The following is a 17,721-nucleotide window of genomic DNA, read 5'->3' on the forward strand; positions in this document are numbered from 1 at the left end:
TTTTCTCCCCATAACTCTTCCCACACAACAGCCACCCAGCAGCAGCGACGATGGTGCGAAAGCTGTGCACGATGTCGTCCCAGTGAAATGCAACGCAAGTTTAATTTTCATCCCGTGTTTTGAATGTTTTTGAATTAATTTTTGTGTGCGTTCGATGTCAAAACAGGAAGCGTATGAATAATTACATAAATGTATTTTTGTTCTCAATGTTTTAAAGACTCCAAGTTCTTGGACAAAAGATTCTTCTGAGAAGAAAAAAGGCTCGCACAAACGTTCTGCATCTTGGGGAACCTCAGACCAATTAAAAGAGGTATGCAATCATAATGAATCATACAAATATCATTCAGTGTTTGTCATTAATAAAATAGAGTAATAGGTAATCAAATAATTAAACTTTTTTAGATCGGTCAATAATAGTTGTGAAAATTATTTACTACTTCATTAGCTAACTAAGTTGTTTTCCTCATGTAATCTCATGCATATATTTAGAAACTACTGGTGATATCCAAAGCTATGATACTTGGATGTGCAAGGCTGAAGGCTATATAGGACCGTACGTAATCCGCAGATGTCTCGCATAGTTCGATAAAATGTGACCGATTGTCTAGAATTTAATTGCTTTTTACAGTCCATCATTGGTTTCAATACTACACTTTTGTTATTGAGTTTAGAAGTTAATTACACACTAATAAATGATTGCCTACATTTGTTTTGGCAGCATGCTATAGTCGACTGTTTCATTAACTATGTCACCGATTTAAATGTCTTTGACTTACAATTTTCCAAGTTTTCACTCAATCCCTTAAGTTCTCAGCCATACACATGAGTTGCTGATCTTTTGAAACATAACAAGAAGAAAATAGATGTATTTATCATAAACGTATATATTTTCACTAGTTAAGCTATTATTTAAATATGTTATTCATGCGGTAACAAAGTCTTTTTTGTATATATTACCCATCTCCTTTTTATTCTAGGAGATAAGCCTGAAATGTTTATGCAGTCAATTTATATAATGTATTTTAATAAATTGTCACGCATAGTCAGCAAAGTACCGTTGCGCCAATAATGTGACCTCTTGTAAAAAACATTACAATCAAGACATTTTTATCATTGGAAGCATTTAATGTACGTTCCTTGCATTTCATAATCAAATTCAGTATGGAATTGTTTTGTCAGTGCCACGAGCTCTTCTAGCAAACACTAAATCATAAGCATAACTTCTCTACTCTTTGGTTCTTTCGGTAAAGTCACGTAGGTAAAACATAATAAAAGTTGCTTCTGGCTATGGTGATCCCACCTGTGTTGCGCCCGAAACGTGATTTTTTTTTACTTTTATTATTTTTTACCTACGTGACTTTACCGAAAGAACCAACGAGTATGGATCCTTGCAGTCACGAAAACTTCAAATCTAGAACATAACTTCTCTGTCTTCACATGAAGGAGAAACATATGTTATTCCATCAGCCTCTTGGCTTGCTGACCAATGTTATCCAGCAGCATTAATTCTAAACTTATTTTGACCTTCTGGGTCAGAAGCCCAGTACGTCAGGGACCTGTCCATAGAATATTGGTCTGAAATATGTTTATTTCCAGTTAAACCTATTCTTTCTAAGTAATTGAATGCAATGCACCGCATATAGCAACTTTATTATAGTTAACTAAATGTGCAAGTGACGTCATGCATGCTCACAAGGTCACTAATAATTGCAGTAATGCGCTTGATGTCACTTCATGATATGGCTGTTGTACTGGTGCATGTTTGAACTCGTGGGTGTTTGATGGGTCACAGACGATATGCGGTGTTATCGCGTGCTCCCCATTCCTCCTCCCCTTCTACAAGTATATGGCAGCGCTGCTCAATTAACTCTGGCTTATGAACAAACCAGTTGAACTTTTTTTAGACTAAACTAGTATGGGGGGTGGAGTGGGGGGGATTGCAATTCTGCAATGGCTGTGGTGCAAAAGCACCGATGACAACAAAAACACATTTGTCAATAAAACTGTGCCCTAAATTTAACTTATTTTTGCAAATTAACTTTCACTCTATCAAGAAGGGCCATTTCCTGAAGCGTTGCCTATGTAGTTTTTTTATTTATGTTGATGAAGAGTGCCCAACTTGCAATTGAGACCAAGATGATGGCATAATATATTTTGGCTGTGGACTCTATCGAGGTACAGATCGATCCACCAGTGGATGAACTTAGTCGAGTCTCCCTGCTTCTGGTTTTAAGTCTTCTGTCAGTGGGGTTGTGGTGTGTGCCACTGGATTTGTGATCCCTACTGAATGGGGAACTGGTGCACAGTTGTTTACGTTGATATGAAGGTGCACAATTCACAATGACCACATGTTAACCATTTTAGCTATTAGCTTGATCAAGTTTTTTGTGTTTGTTTGCTTGCAATTTTCACTTTAAAAACAGCCTTTGACTCAACAAAAACACAGGTTGCGTAGGTACAAAATGTAATCGTTCCCAATCAAACCTAAACATTATTCACTTTAACAAGAATTAAGAGCTATCTGCATTGAACTAGTGCTTACATTATTGCACTTGAACGGCCAGGTTATTACTTCTCAAATGTTTCCTCTCACTTTGTTATTGTCTGCTTATTTGTGCGTACTTGTTTTTAATACCAAATGTGACGTGAAAGAAAGTCACATTACAATTGGCCTATAGTTTATTATGGAAATAGGATATTTTTTTTATTAAATTTGCTATTTTTAACTTGAGTAATAATAAAATGAATTACTTGTAAGTCAATGTTGAGTTTGGAAAATATTACCAACTGCTGAGGTGAAGCGATTTTAAATATTGTTCCTTCTGATAACATAACAGTGTGCCCATTTATACATGTGTTTTCCTGCATATAGGAACATTTTTACTTGTGTTTATTCCTTGTAGAAGCTTGTATTTTCATTTTAAATGTAATTCATATCCTAACCAATAATATGCACACACATTTATGTAAGTGCGTTGCATATTGTTTTCACATAATGTGGTATTTTTAAATTGCCCCTTGTTGCCCCGAGCTATGAGGGCTGCAATGTATGCTTTTGTGAAAAGAAATACAGTACTTGTAAAATACTTAAAATGCAGTCTATTTCAGCATGGTGAAATATAATGACTCATCACAAGCGTTTCATTAAATTTGTACCGTATGGTGAGTTTTGATAAGTCTGGAAATTATGCAAAACTAACAATGTGTACTTTTATTTATTATCTACTCTTGGTGTACTTTATCATAATCAAAACCGCATATGCAGGGTTTGTTTACAGAATGGCTGGGTTCACGCTTGCAAAATAATCACGTAATTGGCTCAAATAAGTGATAACACAGTGTGTGAGAATTTGACGGCTGACATTGCATTTGATGAACGAGGACAAAGCTTGCTTTTGGTGTGCGTGGGTTTACACTTTCACCATTTATTTGCCAAGCTTATGAACACGTCTCCAAAAAATATATCAGTTTGACATGCTACATCTGCTGTGGTGATAAATACTCGGGCAAAAATGTGGAAGCAAACTGATTTATGTTTACTGCTATAAAGTAAAGTTCAGCCCCATTGTTATCGCCTTAAAATGTGTGCTTAAAATCTTGCATGTTACATAACGCAAAATAATCGGTTTCTTTGTGGAGAATATAATAAATAAATAAGCCGGCAATGTGTCTCCTTTACGTGTCGATCCCTCCACATAAAAAAATAAAATACACTTAAACAGATTCAAGCAAAGCCTGGCTGCTGATGAGACTATGAATGTCGAACCCGTTCCAGAGTTTGCTCGTTTCTAACCAATGCCGCTGAAATGATGCACTCTCTTAAGGCCGCGTGACTCATGGGATGTGTAAAAATATACCTTTACGTGAAGGGACAAATATGTGAAGGGAGACGTATTGTCAGCTTTATTTATTTGGTTACTTAAAACGTATAATCAGTTGTTGATGTTTGAAAATGTTTTCGTGTACAGTGCATGTGTGCAAGTGTTTTTTTTATTCATGAAGTTTATTTATTATTTATGGCAGTGCTTGTTATTGGAAGCGATGTGGTGTTCTTGTGTTTATTTCTCGTCCGCACTTGAAGTATAACTCAATTTAGACTGTACAAGTGATCCCTTCATTGAGCAATGGAGAGTAACTTGAACAAGGCTCGATGGTCCTAATGAACAGTAGAAAAATAATTCAAAACTATGGGTTGCAGCTGAAGAAGCAAGACTTTGGTATCCCCCCAATGTGTTTGATTTACACTTATGGCACTACTGTGTCTGGAATGTGTTATCTGTTGGCAGATTGCTAAGCTCCGACAGCATCTCCAAAGAAGCAAAAAGAGCAGCAAGCACCAGCGAGACAAGGAGAGGCATTCACCCCTGCATGGAAATCATGCAGCCATCCACCCAGCACAGGTATACAACAAGTGTGTCCCCCCGCTGTGTCCTGTTTTACTCCCGTGTTTTCATAATCAGAAACGTTATTCATCCGGAAGTCATCGGATAAGCTATGAGGCTCTTTTTTGCTTGATAAAAAATAAAGTATACTTCATCATATTTGTGATGATGAGGGCCAGTGGTGTTGCACATCTAAAAACTCTTCAGTGAGACGAGAGATCACTGTTGGATAGTATCAAGCCGTCCGTGAGCCGTATTTAAAATTTTAATCGTGCAATTTTGGGGCATTCCTTTTGTCAAAAGTTATTAAATTACACCTGGGGGTGCGTGCACAAGCGCCTTATGACGCGTTTTATCCAGAGGTATGGACCTCCACGTTCGGGTGAAAAAATCCACATTCCCAGGCATGAGTGTAGAAATAAGTTGATGGTTATTTTTAAAGCAGGGATGTGCCTCACAGCATCATTTCCTGTCATGCTTGTGTTGCAGTTTGTATCAAAGCACAGAGAGCACAGGGGATGCCTCTGTGCAATGGAAAATCTTCCCAGTAACCATGGCATCCTTGCCATGATGGTGCTTTTGTTATTCCCTCTCGTGTATGAAACCTCAAATCTGGATAATAGGAAAAACTGCTAATCACCTGGCCCCAGTCGATAGCACAGTTTACATATGAAACGGTTGTCAAGAGTAGGAGTTATCTCTACATTGTAGGTCAGTGGTATGTGATTATAAGTACTGTAGCTGAAACCAGTGCTTTAAAATGTTAATGATTTTCATCTCTACCTCTTACAACTGAAATTCTAGTGTCCTATGGCTTGGCAAGTATAGTCACACACACACACACGTGTGATTTGGCTATGGTCGTATAGATACACCGTTACCAACCCTAGCAGTTAAAGCGGTATTCTTCCAATTTTAAAACTTTTTACTGCGAACTGGTTTTCAAATAAAATATTGCCTTTAAAAACGTAACTTTTTTAAAAACGTGTCATGAGGTATGATTGGTTATGAATATTGGTATGCAGTAATTGGGCTTAACGATTAGCATTTTATCACTTAATTTTGTTGATTTGGAAAGTACGAAGATAAACTATTACAATTATTTGCCAAATTAGCAAATCATTGTGAATGTGCCATGAACAGTATGTGTAGCCTGTAATAAACAGTGTTTATGGGTTCAGCTTACTATTATTAGTCAAGTATGACATAAATCATATATTCCAAACTATATAATTGTTGGTAATATTTTTAATAGCCAAAGATTCTGCCAGAGTTATTTTACATAATGATTTACATTCTGTAGACAATATAGGGTGACCTTGAGTATTATTTGAATATTGGCCTGGGGTATGTAACAGATATTTTCTATTACTGGGATTTCATTTGAAGGGCATCTGCGTCGCATAATGGCGACAGATAAAAGGACAATCGGCAGAGCCCGTTTGTGATCAGTTTTAGAAGCTGTGTAAGCAGTTGGGGTGGTGACATGGCTTGGCAGTAGCTCGTTTCCTGCTTGTGGCAAATAGTCCACGGTACAAAAAGCAGCAATAATAATATATTTTTTATTTATGAAGTGCCCTTGAACAATCGTTCTCAGGGTGCTATGCACGGCAAGGCGGAAAATAGTTAAAAACAACCAAGTAAAGAATAAATTAGAAGGACGGTTGAAATAAAGAAAAGAGAGAAAATAATTTTACACGGATACGTTTTTAGTTGAGATTTGAAGTTTTGTGTCTCAGAAGTCCTGACCTCGAAGGGCAACGAGTTCCAGAGTTGAGGTGCCGCAATTTCAAAGGCACCGTCACCCCAAGTGTGAAGTCTAAACCGTGGGACAGTGGGAAATGTACAATCTGAAGATCTTAATGAGCTTGATGGAATATATGACTGAAGGAGGTCATGAATGTAGGGAGGAGCGATTCCATTTAAGGCCTTGAATACCAGCAGCCCTGGTCATTACTGTGGGTGTATTAACCATAAGATACGTGCCATCTACTTCACAGTGGAGGTTAAAGATCCTGTGGCATCATGGTCCAAATTTTCCAACGTTTGAATGACCCGCAAATTACTAAATTGGGATTATACATAGCAACCATCGTCCCCCTACTGTAAAAAAAACTTTGCAAAACCTTCCTGAAAAAGTCATGAGATTCGGTAAGACGTTGCTGTGTAACACTGGAATAATAATAAATAAAGAATATACCACACTGGACATGTGATGTGCATTTCCAATATTTGCATAGTGACATTTTACAAAATGCATCTTAGTACGTTAAAATGTGAAAAAAAATTGCATTTCAATATGAATCATACAAGGCAACTAAATGTGGGTTAAAAAGTCTATATGACATTGACGTGAAACTGGAATTGTCTCTCCTGAACTAATATATTTGTGCTTCAGCCAATGCATGTGTAAACACAACATTAATACTTTGGTTAAGTGTACCCAGGTGTTTGCTTTTATACCATGCTTGGCATCTGGATATCAAGCAGTTTGAAAATTAACAGAACCCATTCTTGCCATAAAGCAGTCCCGCTGCAAGGTTTACTGCAATGTAAACGCTTTGACTGATCAACACCTGTAACCCATTCTACATATGGGGTTCATAGCTGGCATTTATTTGAATAGCTGTTGGGTTTGAAAAGTCTTAAATAGTTATGCGGGTAGCATTTTAACCAAATTTCCAAATGTAGGGCAATACATAGGGCACTTATGTGTTACCTTTTTTCTTATTTGATTGTCAAAGTTTTCTCCTGCTGCATTCCTTATTGATTTTTTGACAAGGTCTGCATTGTTAGCCATACATTTTGTTGTAAATGCTGACATAAGACTACTTCTGGTAAATTAAATACGTGAAATTTTCAGGTGTATGCCCCGTGCAGCATATACATCAGATGGTTGTATATCAGGATAGGTAATGTGTCCAATGTAGGCTATGGTAAAAGTATTTTACAAAATACAAATAGATCACAGATGTAGTAAAGCATAAAGTCAGATTTAAGAATCGGCTGAAAACAGCACCAACTTGCATTGGAGGCTCAAACCATGATAATGATCACTCTTTGGTTCTTTCGGTAAAGTCACGTTGAAAGAAAATAAATTAAATAATAGAATACGACGTTTCGATTGCAACACAAGCAATCGTCATCAGGTTAAACTACATTTGAGAGAGAGACAAAACGCATACACGGAGACACAGACAGACACATAAGCAGAGATAGACAACACAGTGACACCAAATTTAGACATGTCTATGTTGTGTGTCTCTCTGCTGGTGTTTGTCTGTGTGTCTTCGTGTCTGTGTTTTGTCCCTCTCTCAAATTTAGTTCTACCTGATGACGATTGCTTGTGTTGCAATCGAAACGTCGTATTCTATTATTTAATTTATTTTCTTTCTACGTGACTTTACCAAAAGAACCAAATATTAATTCCTGCAATCACGAAAGCTTCAAATCAAGCATGATAATGATGATTACATAAAATAGCTTGTAATTATCAATCAAAATGTGTATTTTATTTCCTTCCCGTTGGCTACTTGGGATCAATCTACCTTCAATAATACAATATTTCAAAGTATGTAGGTACATTATGATGCTGCCCCGGTGGAACACTGGCACACTGGATTTGCAATCCAGCGGTCACTGGTTTGATTAGATCTCCTCGCACGGCAGTTGACACAATGGGGAAAGTTTATTAAATAACCCTGCCTCTGTCCACCCAGCACTATATGTGGGTACACCAAATTTAAAATCCTTGCAGTCACGAAAGCTTCAAATCTAGAATTTACACCAAATTTAGTCAATTCGCTTGTCGTAGGGTAAAGTGTGAGGATTCCCACCACTTTCACAACATCTGGCCCGTGTGGAAGGGGTGCCACAGTGACGAGATGTTACTAATCTCGCCTGGTATACAGGAGGTCGCAGGTTTGATCCCGACCTCGAGGCCTGCTGTTTATGTATATAGTTTCTTGTTCATGTTTTTGTTTGTTGCGGTTGCACCCGATTCAAGAGCCGAATGGCTCACAGGGCTATACCTAATCAATGGAACTGAAAAAACTGAAACTGAATATTTGGAGTTTGGCATGTTCTCCCCTTGATTGCGTCAAATTTTCTCCGGGTCCTCTGGTATTTTCCTCCACATTTAAAGACCTTGGTATGCAACGGGTCTGATTTCATTCGCTTTGTTTGTTTTACATGCACAGATGGGTTGCCTTGACCTCTTGACTTAATTTACTGTGCTTTAAGGTAGAAGTTCACATTGTCAAATAGATTCGTAAAAATATAAATGTTGAAAAAAATGTGTTTTCATTTATCACCGCACAAAATGGTATTGATTCCACTCCGGTAAACGTTGAAATCCCTTTGCACAGGTATCTATTTCAAGGGCCATTCCAATCCCAGTGACGAGCATTGCCTACGCCCGCACTTCTCTGCCACGGATGAAGAACAGTGTAGAAGGAGTCAACCAGGAGATTGAGCGCATGTTCATCAGTGAAGACAGAGATAAAGACGGCGTTCTCAGGGTAAAATTGCACGTGCATTCTTTATGGTTTATTCCTCTGCCAAAGTTTCCCTCTAATGTGTTGGGGTTGGGCCGCACGTTGTGCAGCATGATATCCGACATTTCTCTCACTTCTTGAAGTAGCTCCCAGCATATGGCGCGAAATGTCAGGCATCATGCCGAATAACAGGGTACAACCTGACAATCCATCGGAAAGCCCATGAAGCACAACCGCAAAAAGCTTTGCAGTAGCATTGTTCTTGCCTAAATGTTTGCATAAATTGAAAGACTCGTGATCTTGACAGATTTGAACAGAATGCAAATTCAAGCTTTTAATTTCCAACCATTTGTTAATACCATCGTGACAAAGATTGTGAAGGTAACTTTTGAAAAGCTAATTACATGATGGCACATATACCACAAGCCTTGGGAAACGTAATGGAGCCATCGGTTATAAATGTAAAATCATACAAGGAAAAGTATATCTGCACAAAATACACGGGTCTGATCTAGTTACTCAAATAAGGTCAAGGTAAAATGGCAGGTTCTGTCATTACCATGTCATGTTACAGCTGCCTTTATTATCTTGCTGTTTGTGGTTTTGAACATCTGCCATTTCAGTGGCGAGATGTTAATTACCTCGCCTGGTATACAGGAGGTCGTGGGTTCGATCCTGACCCTGACGCCTTTATATTTGGAGTTTGCATATTCTTCACGTGGTCGTGTGGATGTTTTCTCTGGGTTCTCTGGTTTTTCCCTCCACATGTAGAAACATGCGTTTAAGAGTATTTGGCTGCTACAATTTTCCGTGTGATAAGCCACTTCGTTGAGCTATAATTTATGGCCGGATTGCTTCTGAAAGAGAGCTATATAGCTTAGTGGGCCTTACCTGGTAAAATAAAAAGTTTAGTTTAAGTTTAAACCTATTGCCTGCCAAGAAAGTTCTGCCCATTACGCACCCATAGCATGCATCAACAAAACCAATCAAACTAAATTTGCCGTAGCTTTACTTTACTCGGGAGTCTGCGGTATTCTCAAAACCCTAAGAAAAATTTCGTCGTTCTCCTGCAGCTGTGCGAAAGCGAAGATGGGCGTCGCGCCCCCGTGCCGAGCCAGCAGCGCAGCGTGGACACGCAGACGCCCTCAGGGCCGCAGTGCAGCCGCGAGAGCAGCAGCAGCAGCAGCAGCGGCACGAGCAGCACGAGCAGCAGCAGCAGCAGCGAGAGCCGCTCACACTCCGTGTCTCCAAATGTTTCCGTGGCCGCCGCCGCTGCCGCCGATAACAATAACTACAGCCCCTGCTGCACCGACGAGCTGCTGGCACAGTGCAAAGAAAAAGGTAAGTGTTGGGAGGAATCACCTTGTCACCTTGTGCCGTCAAGTCGAGTACGACCTCTGGTAACATCCATGACCAGACTTCACAATCCACACCTGTCTCTCGCTGCCTCTCGTAGCTGGGTTAGTGTAAGGCGAGTAGTGGTGTTCTTGATGTCGTCCATCTACCTCCTCCAAGGTCGGCCTCTGCCCCAGCTACCTTCTCCATTCCCAAGCAACACCGATTCCTCGAGCCCAGAGGTCCTCATAACCTGTCCAAAGAATGTCAATTTCTGCTTCACGAGTAAGGCCTCGAGTGGAAGAGTGGGAGCGATCTTTCAGGACCAACATGTTTGATGTTTGATATTTTGGCTGTCCATGGTATACGTATCATTCTTCTAGAGCATCACATCTCAAATGCGCTGATCCTCGACTGGTTCATTTTCCAAACTAAATTCATTTCGCTGTTCTGTCGCCATCATATTTTGGAGATTGAGGCAGAGTCCAGGCTTCTCACCAGCTTTTTAACGTTTACCAACAGAGGGTCGTCATTTCAGCTTTGCTATTTGCTAGTTGAGTGGTATCATCAGCATATCTTAAGTTGTTTATTCTTCTGCCTCCAATATTCATGGTTTCTTCGATGGAATGTAGGCCTGCCTTTCGCAAAATACGCTCAGATGGGATGAATACAAGGGGGGGAAATATTGGCAAAATTTTGGAGCCCCCAGATGCTTGTACACTGAACCGCCTGTTTAAGTAAATAATAATTGCTCTATTGTAAGCTGAAATCCATTCTATTCTTACATGTACTCAGAATAATAGTTCATTTCAGCTTATTGGCTTTCCAGACCCAATGTTATCCAGTAGCTTTTGTTTAAGCAAGCACCTCTGATTAGACATGTTAGCTACGTACGGTGCGAACGAAGTTCAACATGTATACATACAAGCAAACTTATAGGTCTGATTAGCACATTCAAAAGTTATTGGCAAGAAGACTGCATTACACAATTGGGCCCTGTTTAATACAAAAAGCAATGTATAAAAACGGTACGCAAAAGCACATGCGCGCACTGTATATGTATATTGAGTTGACATTTTAGTCCAGGTTGTTTGGAAATGAAAAATATTTGTTTCATATAATTGAATTGTAGTGCTTTAATTGGGTATCACATTGTGTGCCTTGGTGAAGAAACTTGGTGGGTTTTTATTTTTTAAAAAAATGGTATTTTGTTATTTAATGAGCAAGCTATAGACAAATGAGCCATTGGGTAAACTAGCTCTCCCTGTGTCTGATGGTAATCACTCGACCCATCAGGTGCAGATGGAATTGGGACAAATCCTGTAAGATCTTTAAATTCTATAAAATATTTGCAATTAAAATAATTTATCTGCCATGTATTATTGCTTTGTTCCATTCATACTCTTTGGTTCTTTCGGTGAAGTCACGTAGGTAGAAAAATAATAGATCACGACGTTTCGATCGCAACACAAGCAATCGTCATCAGGTGGGACAACTACAGCAAGAAAAAAATAATTATATGAAGAAGCTGTCTTTAATTATCAAAGTTGTGTGAAATCACATGATCCGAAGTCTGTCGCACAAAACAGAATCGCCATCGGTACTGTTATGTCGGCATTGGCCAATTTATATTAGTGTTTGTTCCATGATAACAACCAGGCCTCCTCCCCCCTACAAGCCGGAACGCCAAGCTGGGCTGTACAATACAGCCACCTAACCCCCTGGAAATTCCATTTGATTTCACGAGTTGAATTGCGAATCCGTGTTCAGAATCTTGACAGTCGTCCAGCTCTTAATGGACACAAGTATGCAAATGGCGAGTACTAGCCTCACGACATGTGAAACTAATCAGAGGGACTGCCAGACCAAATGGTTTCCAGCCATAATCTCCACCCTTACTGCTGAGGCTTTCCCTTGGACCACTGAGATGGCAACGTTGGCAATTGTTAAACAGGACCCCCCAACAAATCTGTCCTTGTATTTATGTATGTTGCACTTCGCACCGTACGCAGCCAACCGTGAAACCAATCATTTCTGTTGTGTCCTAGAATAGATTGTAGTTCTTAACAGCACATGTAGCTTCATATATTTATATTTTATGTGTGTGTGCGTGTTTATCTGCTGGTCTCGCTCACAACTGCCATTCTACAATTTAACTCACGGGGTATACATTCTGTTCCTCCCTGTGTTCTGAAAAGCTTTGGTGGGGTAGTAAAGAGATGGGACAATTTGGTAAGTGCAGTAGTGTTAGAGGGGGGTGGAGGAAAAGTAGGTTAAGGAGTGAGAGCAAAGCCTATTTATGACGAGTTGGGCGAATGAGTCATCCTAGTGAAAACTAAAAGTTGTAGCACAATATAAACGAATACGTTCTGTACTTCCCTTCTAATAGAACATAGCACTATGATGTATTTGTCTGTCTGGCCATTTCAACATTGCAGTATTGTAATTCTACTCTAAAATACTCATTATTTTTGGTATAAAATTTGCCTATATTTCTAAGATTTATGGATTTAGTAAAAAAATAAACACTTTGGTATGAGCACGGGTTAATGAGAGGGTGTGTCAGGAAGAGCTTAGTAAGAGAGTGAGAGTAAAACTACTTTTAGTGGAATGTGGATTGTGAGAAACCCAAGTGAAGAGAGAAAAAAAAGCATGATTTTTTTGCGCGTGCTAAATTAATCACGCTCGTGTTAACGTATGTATTTTTCCCTCTTTGCAGAAAATGGTGACAGCTCTCCACTCCCTAAATACGCCACATCGCCCAAACCCAACAACAGCTACATGTTTAAACGGGAGCCACCCGAGGGCTGCGAGAAAGTCAAAGTCTTTGAAGAAATTTTGTGAGTACCGACACCTGATGCCTTGTCCTTTTTTTTGTGTGTGCGATTTGAAAATGTTATTTCCTGAATGCCGATAGATATTTTCCTTCTGATGCGTTAAATATTGATCTGATTATGGGACCTTTTTTGCCAGTATCAATGATTAAATAAAAATAACATAGTTTACCCCGATTCTTTGAAACTTTAGCGTGTTCGGAGAGGGCAAATTCTATTCTTTTTTAATAATTGATCTGCTTTCCTTGAAAACCTGTAATTACTGCTTCTTGAGTTTTCCAATTTTAGATTGAGTATCACCCTAAAGGGATGTGGTCAAAAAGAAATTTCTGTTTTCGTCAGATATAAAAACACATTTTCAAGTGTGGTATCGTATCTAAGAAAAAATGCTTCCATCCTTCCTATATCCACTAGAATCCCAGTGGGAAATCTAAAAAGGCCATCGTGCAATTTAACACATAAGCAGCTTTTTGCAAATTGATTTGCACAGGATTTAATTTAGCTTTTGCAATTGTGCAAAAACTGTAAATTCCCCAATTAAGTAGTGATCTTGCTGGTTGTGGTATTTTCTCTGCACTCCAAAACAATTATGCACGTTTTGCAAAACTGGATAAGCAAAGAAATCCAATTTTGTTTTATTAAAAAAGTAATGAAAAGGAGTGTATTCTTTTTCTCCATTCAGCTAACTGTAACTGAATATACCTTCACAAAGCGATATGTTGTTTGGTGAAATATAAGACGATGTAAAATGTAAATCTATATAGGTACAAATGCCCTCCGTATATGTGCAAATCTCTTTCCACGTATTGTATTCCACACACACACTTGACGTTGACATGCACGTGTGTGCGGTTTCCCTGCAGACCCAAACAACTTGGTGAGATTCCAACGTTTTACGGCCCAGACAAAAACAAGGTGAACTTCATACCGAAGAGGAGCTCTGCATTTTGCCCCGTCAGCATTATGAAACCACTGCTCTTCACCCCAGAACTGGCCATAAAAGGTTTCCCTGGTTTGGGACCCATGCCTATCACGGGGGGCTCAGCCACAATGGTGGTGGTGGCCCACGCCGCGTCCCAGGCCATGCTGACGACGGCACAGCTCCTGGAGGAGGGCGGCTTCAGCAGCACCAACAGCAACCTCAATGCAAATGGGCTAAACAGCAGGGTGGTAAGCCCTGCCAGCCAAACGACGACGATGCCACAGCAGCAACAGCAGTGTGGCTCCTCACTCGCCGTCCCAGGAACCACGCTTGTCTGACCGCGGAGCTGGCCTCCGCACACGCACCTTAGCAGCCGTGTTGGCGCACACGCACACACACACACTCCCCTTATAGGCATTACTTGTAACTTGTCTCAGAGCTCTCGGCCACTGCAAACATGCACAAAATAATAAACTTTCTTAACTGGAAAATGTATAACATAGGCTGCCGCGCAGTATGGTAAATGCCGTGTAATTTCTTTTTTTGCTAAGCAATTGCACAAAATGTGTCCTTTCAGTTCCATTGTAAACCAATATACTGGTTTTTCTTTGTGTCTCATTGCGTTTTGGGTTAAAAGGTTGAGATTAACTTTTCACAGTTGGTATAGTTTTCCAAGAAAGAACTACCCAAAGTTGCATGTGAATAGGTCAAACAATGTAATGTTGTGAAAGTATGTGTTTTACCTAACGTAATGCAGTCTCGGTAATTTCTTCAGACCCTTGGCTGAGCCCAACTGGCGATATACTAATTGTTGTAACTCAGGTAACTTTCACTGAAAGCGTGTTTGCAGTGGGTATTAAGGACAGAGCAATAAAGCAAGCTAAAAAAAAATGTTAAGAAAAGAGTAGTTGAAGTTGAATTAGCAACTGGTGATGAGGAAATGCTGCAGGATGAACAGTCAGGTGTTCCCACGTTGCCTTTCATTAATACATTTGTTTTACAAGATTCTCCCAGTGAGGACTCCAATGGAATTGATCTACAGTGGCTAAAAAGACTTGGAGGAAGAGAAATCTACTGTGTGATGTATAACATCAGTCTAGTGATTCATGCTTAGACACTGGTATTATAATGCTATTTCCTGCCATTGTGTTATTGCGTGTTAAAAAAAAATGTGTGTTTTAGTATTAAACTGTTTAGTGGTTTCCAAATGTACAACATTCCATGTTAAAGGATAAAAAACATTCCTTGTTGGTTGTTTGCAAAAAAAGAAAGAAAAATACAAAAAATAAAAATTCACAAAACCCCAGTTTTTAAAGACCTTTACTCTACAAAACGTTCCTTGTATAATCATCCAGATCTTTACAAAATGCTCTTTCTATATGCGTTTGAATGCTGTTTGTTGTATTTTTCTGAAATGAAATATCTATTTTATAACGTTATGAAATCATTCCTTGCTTCATACACACGTATTGCAGGCCACAGCTTTAGTATTTGTTCTGTTTCCGTCATGGTTCTGTGCCTGTTAAATGTGTTAGGTTTTGTTCCTCTTCCCCTGTTCCATTTTTTTTTCATTTATCAGTTTACTTTATCAGAGCATGCTCTTTCCGATTGCTTAGGGCTGTATTTATGGATTTTATTTATGGCAGGTAGTTCAAGTAAAACCAACTTGATGTATCCTGAAAAGGCATTTCATGACATGTGGGTGATGATTATATGGAACCCTTTGAACGTTGCAAACTGGTTATGGATTTGAAAGTAAACAATAAAAGTGTTATGAAATGTTTTGACAAAGTTTGTTCATTTTGAAGAGTTATGTTTTCAATAAAACAAATCTGTATTTTAGATTGTTAAGATTTGAGAGACATACACATGACCTTAGCTTTTTTTTATCTGCAGAAACATGTATGCAAATACAATTGTTTATTTAGTACTTGTAAGTGTAGGTTCAGAATTTAATGCATTTCAAATGAACTAAAATGCATTAATGAATTCCCCCCCCAATTCGCACAAGGGGCTCACGTGATGTCATCACATATCCCTCTAAGGAACTAGACAGGAGGATTTCTCCACATCTGGCTTCTGCCTGATGATGCCGGTTGTAATTACTGACGAAACGTCGTACTCCGATTGTAATGATTGTGGATTTGCTCTCCAACACCCTACTCGTAACGAATTGGCACGTTCTGTTTACGTGACAAACCTTACTCATTGGCCGTGGCGGGTCTAACGACACTTACATTTATGTGGTCTGTATTATGGATAACATGTTACTGCCTCCATTGAACACTGCCCTTACCATCACAAGGTTATAAGTGCAAATGTAAGTGAAGGCCAACTCCAATGCTGCTGGCTCTGTTACTGCCCATTGCCCATTAAAATGTTGGCACCTCCGTGACTTATTTTTAGCTAGAGTAGTGGCTTTTAATATATCCAAATAAAAATGACTAATAGCACATACCAGCATTGTACTAACATCAGTAATGATCAATCCACTGCTGGATGAAGGCCCTCTCTAAGCCACCACCACCACTTTGCACAATACTGCAATGAACACAACCATAATAAACTAAATATGGAAAAGTAAAAAATACATGTACGGCTTCATAAAAATGTCGATCTGATTTTGAGAAGTTTGCATCGGTAAGTCATGCTACAACTTGTGCAACTTAATTTTTATATTTTCGTTTTACTCCGTAGACTGCATTTTCTGAATTATTTTGGAGGGTGGCAAGCTTACATTTTCATGTAGCAGCGGTGAACTTTAAATAAATATTTAGGAGTGTAGTACTTGTAACGCTGGCAGACATTTTATCTTTTGTAACGCTGGAAACATCTATTTAACCGTTCTTATTAAGGCAAGTATGGTCAACCCTTTCCATAATCCTAATCTGTTGCTATATGTACTCTAGATAAGGGCAACTAACACGTAACATTCGTAAAGTACATAAAACCACAGGAAATCAACGCAACTATCTGCAAGTCATGCATTTCCACCATATCCACATTGTTGCTGCGAATGTGCTCATTCCTTCAATACATGCCATTCTCTATTAGCACAAAGTTTGCTATTACAGTCTTCAAAATGCATCCTTAAACGTTTGAAAAACGTGGGTAAAAGTGACTGCGGAATTATAAAATACCGTACGTAGTTCACGTTTTTGAGGTAGACTGGCATTCCAAGTAAGATCGGTGAAATGCTTGTGTAAAAAAATGCATTTCTGTTTTGACATGGTGCCATATATAAATAATAACGAATTGACCCTAGTGGCTTAACATTTACGCAATGCCAATTGTTTCGTGTAATTTTAACACGTTCCTTCGGAGTGGGCAGGTAGGAACTTGGTTGGGCAGCGCATTCGTGCACGACAGACATATGCACGACAGACAGACAAATAATCCCTGGTGGGCAGTGTGGAACCTGTTGTTCCTACCTGTAGTAACTGCATACTTTAATACAGGTTTTGTTTTTGTTTAGATCGCGTAAATATATATATAAATATGTTGTTGAACTTGTCACCACCCGACAAAGCCAATGAGTAAGGTTTGTTACGTTAACAGAACATGCCAATTTGTCACTAGTACTGCACAACCGGTGTGTTGGAGAGCAAAACCACAACATTTACAATCTTGAGTACGACGTTTCGCCAGTAATTACAACAGGCTTCATCAGGCATACTTTAATGACATGCTAGTAAATTGTACCTTTAATATGCTGCAATATGTGACAATGTATCATGAACAATGAACCTCCC

At 39.1% G+C, this 17,721-nt stretch overlaps 1 protein-coding gene across 2 annotated transcripts in view; it reads left to right on the forward strand.

The window, feature by feature from the left end:
- The window catches only part of LOC144939962 (glucocorticoid-induced transcript 1 protein-like), a 33,756-nt gene extending 17,996 nt beyond the window's left edge, over positions 1-15,760 (forward strand). The window contains exons 3-8 of one of the 2 annotated variants that reach the window (XM_078866742.1): positions 218-310; positions 4,287-4,400; positions 8,750-8,902; positions 9,952-10,219; positions 12,933-13,053; positions 13,911-15,760. In XM_078866742.1, coding sequence (XP_078722868.1) covers positions 218-310; positions 4,287-4,400; positions 8,750-8,902; positions 9,952-10,219; positions 12,933-13,053; positions 13,911-14,307 — 1,146 coding nt within the window. In that variant the 3' untranslated portion in view covers positions 14,308-15,760. The remainder of the gene's footprint in view (positions 1-217; positions 311-4,286; positions 4,401-8,749; positions 8,903-9,951; positions 10,220-12,932; positions 13,054-13,910) is intronic. The other variant, XM_078866744.1, reaches the window with a different exon arrangement.
- The last annotated feature ends 1,961 nt before the right edge of the window (positions 15,761-17,721 follow it).

This window comes from Lampetra fluviatilis, chromosome 2 (genome assembly GCF_964198595.1).
Source record: "Lampetra fluviatilis chromosome 2, kcLamFluv1.1, whole genome shotgun sequence".
Classification (NCBI taxonomy): domain Eukaryota; kingdom Metazoa; phylum Chordata; class Hyperoartia; order Petromyzontiformes; family Petromyzontidae; genus Lampetra; species Lampetra fluviatilis.